At 52.4% G+C, this 2,331-nt stretch overlaps 1 protein-coding gene across 1 annotated transcript; it reads right to left on the bottom strand.

Annotated features, from left to right (window-relative positions):
* Positions 1-217: 217 nt before the first annotated feature.
* On the bottom strand, positions 218-1,135 carry LOC113979220 (olfactory receptor 14J1-like; the record flags this gene model as incomplete). The annotated part of the gene is made up of 1 exon (XM_027706678.1): positions 218-1,135. A coding segment is annotated over exon 1 (918 nt), but the record flags the coding sequence as incomplete, so codon positions are not given.
* Between the last annotated feature and the right edge of the window lie 1,196 nt (positions 1,136-2,331).

Genomic DNA, 2,331 nt, shown 5'->3' with positions numbered 1-2,331 from the left:
GTATATTTTGTGGGTCAAAAAAAAGAGGTAGAGAGTGAATTATATGGGATGAAGAATAAAATTTCAGTGTTGATGACAGGAACAGAGGGAAAAAACAGGAAAGCCCCCCACTCCAAACACTATCAAAAGCTTTAGAAGGCAGGGTGGGCCCAAAATGTGTTACACAGTGAGTGTTCTGCAGAAGAAAAGAGGCAGTTTATTGCTTCTTAAAAAAAACCTCAGTCATCATTTTCCTTACGGCATCCCTGAGCTCCTGGTTCCTGAGGCTGTAGATGAGGGGGTTCAGTGCTGGAGGCACCACTGAGTACAGAACTGCCACCACCAGGTCCAGGGATGGGGAGGAAATGGAGGGGGGCTTCAGGTGGGCAAATGTGGATGTGCTGAGGTACAGGGAGACCACAGCCAGGTGAGGGAGGCAGGTGGAAAAGGCTTTGTGCCGTCCCTGCTCAGAGGGGATCCTCAGCACAGCCCTGAAGATCTGCACATAGGAGAAAACAATGAAAACAAAACAGCAAAGTTCTAAAGAAAGAGTAAAAAACATAAGTCCAATTTCCCTGAGGTAGCCTGAGTGTGAGCAGGAGAGCTTTAGGATGTGTGGAATTTCACAGAAGAACTGGCCCAGGGCATTGCCCTGGCACAGGGGCAGGGAAAATGTATTGGCTGTGTGCAGCAGAGCACTGAGAAAGCCAGCAGCCCAGGCAGCTGCTGCCATATGGGCACAAGCTCTGCTGCCCAGGAGGGTCCCGTAGTGCAGGGGTTTGCAGATGGCAACGTAGCGGTCGTAGCACATAATGATGAGGAGGGAAAACTCTGCTCCAAGAAAGAAGACAAGCAGAAAGACCTGTGCAGCACATCCATGGTAGGAGATGGTTCTGGTGTTCCAGAGGGAATTGTGCATGGCTTTGGGGACAGTGGTGCAGATACAGCCCAGGTCTGTGCGGGACAGGTTGAGCAGAAAGAAGTACCTGGGGGTGTGCAGGTGGTGGTCGCAGGCTACAGCGCTGAGGATGAGGCCGTTGGCCAGGAGGGCAGCCAGAGAGATGCCCAGGAAGAGCCAGAAGTGCAGGAGCTGCAGCTCCCGCCTGTCTGCAAATGCCAGGAGGAGGAACTGGGCCATGGAGCTGCTGTTGGACATTTGCTGCCTCTATATGGTTTTCTGTTTAGGAGAAAAAAAGGCAGAACTGAATTAGGCCAGACTCAATTAGCAAAACATATTGCATGTCTCATAGCAATTCGACATTCAGGGCCTCTTTTCAGGAAGATCTCTCTGCATCCCTCTCCCTGAGCTCTGGGTTTTGCTGGCTGAAGGGGGCACTGAGAGCAGAGACCCTGGAATGGGCTCCCGAGGAATCCTTCTTGCTGTGCAGTGAGAGGCAACTTGGAGCACAGGGTGACCTCCAATTAAATGCACTTGTGATGTATCAAAGTGTTTCCAGAACTGCTGGTCACAGTTTGCCCAAGTGCAGAACAGAGGGAGGGGATTTGGGGGACTTGATTTTGTTCCAGTTGCTCTTGCCAGGAGTGAGTTTGGATGGTTGAAATCTCTGACATTTCTAATCTGCTCCAAGTGAAATCTTGTGAGTCCTTAGAGGCAAAGGGATGGTCTCTTGGTGCAGAGACAAGAGCTGGCCATCTTTCCTGTTCACAGCTGCCCCTGGCTGGCAGCTTGGAACTGAAGGGGGGAATCACCCTTAGGACTTCCCTTAAAAAAGAAACAAGGCACTTCTGGGAGCAGAGGAATTCCGATTCAAAGAGCAGATTGACAGAATCCTTGCCTTTCCTCAGGATACCTGATTAGGATCTTTTCTCCTCCCAAACTGCCACACAGAGGGATCATTGCAGCTCCCAAGGACGGCTGCCCAGAGCATTTCCATGGATTTAGCACTGAGGAGTTTTCTCCATGGGGATCCTGTGCAACACAGAGAAACTATGGCAGAGCTGTGCCCTTCTGGAGGGCACCTGCAGCCCTGCAGGACACCCAGGCAAACAGTTGAATACCCTGAAGGAGCCTGAAAGGCACTTGGGCACTTGGGTCCCACAGACACATCCCCACAGCAGCACCCAAAGGGTTTGTGCCTGGACAGGAATCTGCCCCCCCCAAACCCCACACTGGCTCAGAAAACCCAGTGGTGAGAACAAGGAGAGCCCAGGCAGCAGGGGATGGCAGTGAAATGCCACAATGGTGCTGCCAAGGGAGGAGGGACACAGAGAGACAGCTGGAAATCAGGGCCTTGTCCTTGCCTGGGCTCTGGCTGCTGCAGGGCAATGCACAGCCCAGCCCTCATGGGCCTGAGGGCACAGGCTCTGCTTAGGTTGGGAAAGGAGCCCAGG

The sequence above is a fragment of the Neopelma chrysocephalum genome, unplaced genomic scaffold, assembly GCF_003984885.1.
Source record: "Neopelma chrysocephalum unplaced genomic scaffold, ASM398488v2 Primary Assembly neopelma1_62225, whole genome shotgun sequence".
NCBI classification, from domain to species: Eukaryota; Metazoa; Chordata; class Aves; order Passeriformes; family Pipridae; genus Neopelma; species Neopelma chrysocephalum.
Note: the sequence above shows the minus strand (reverse complement) of the source record. Positions and strands in the feature narration are given on the sequence as shown.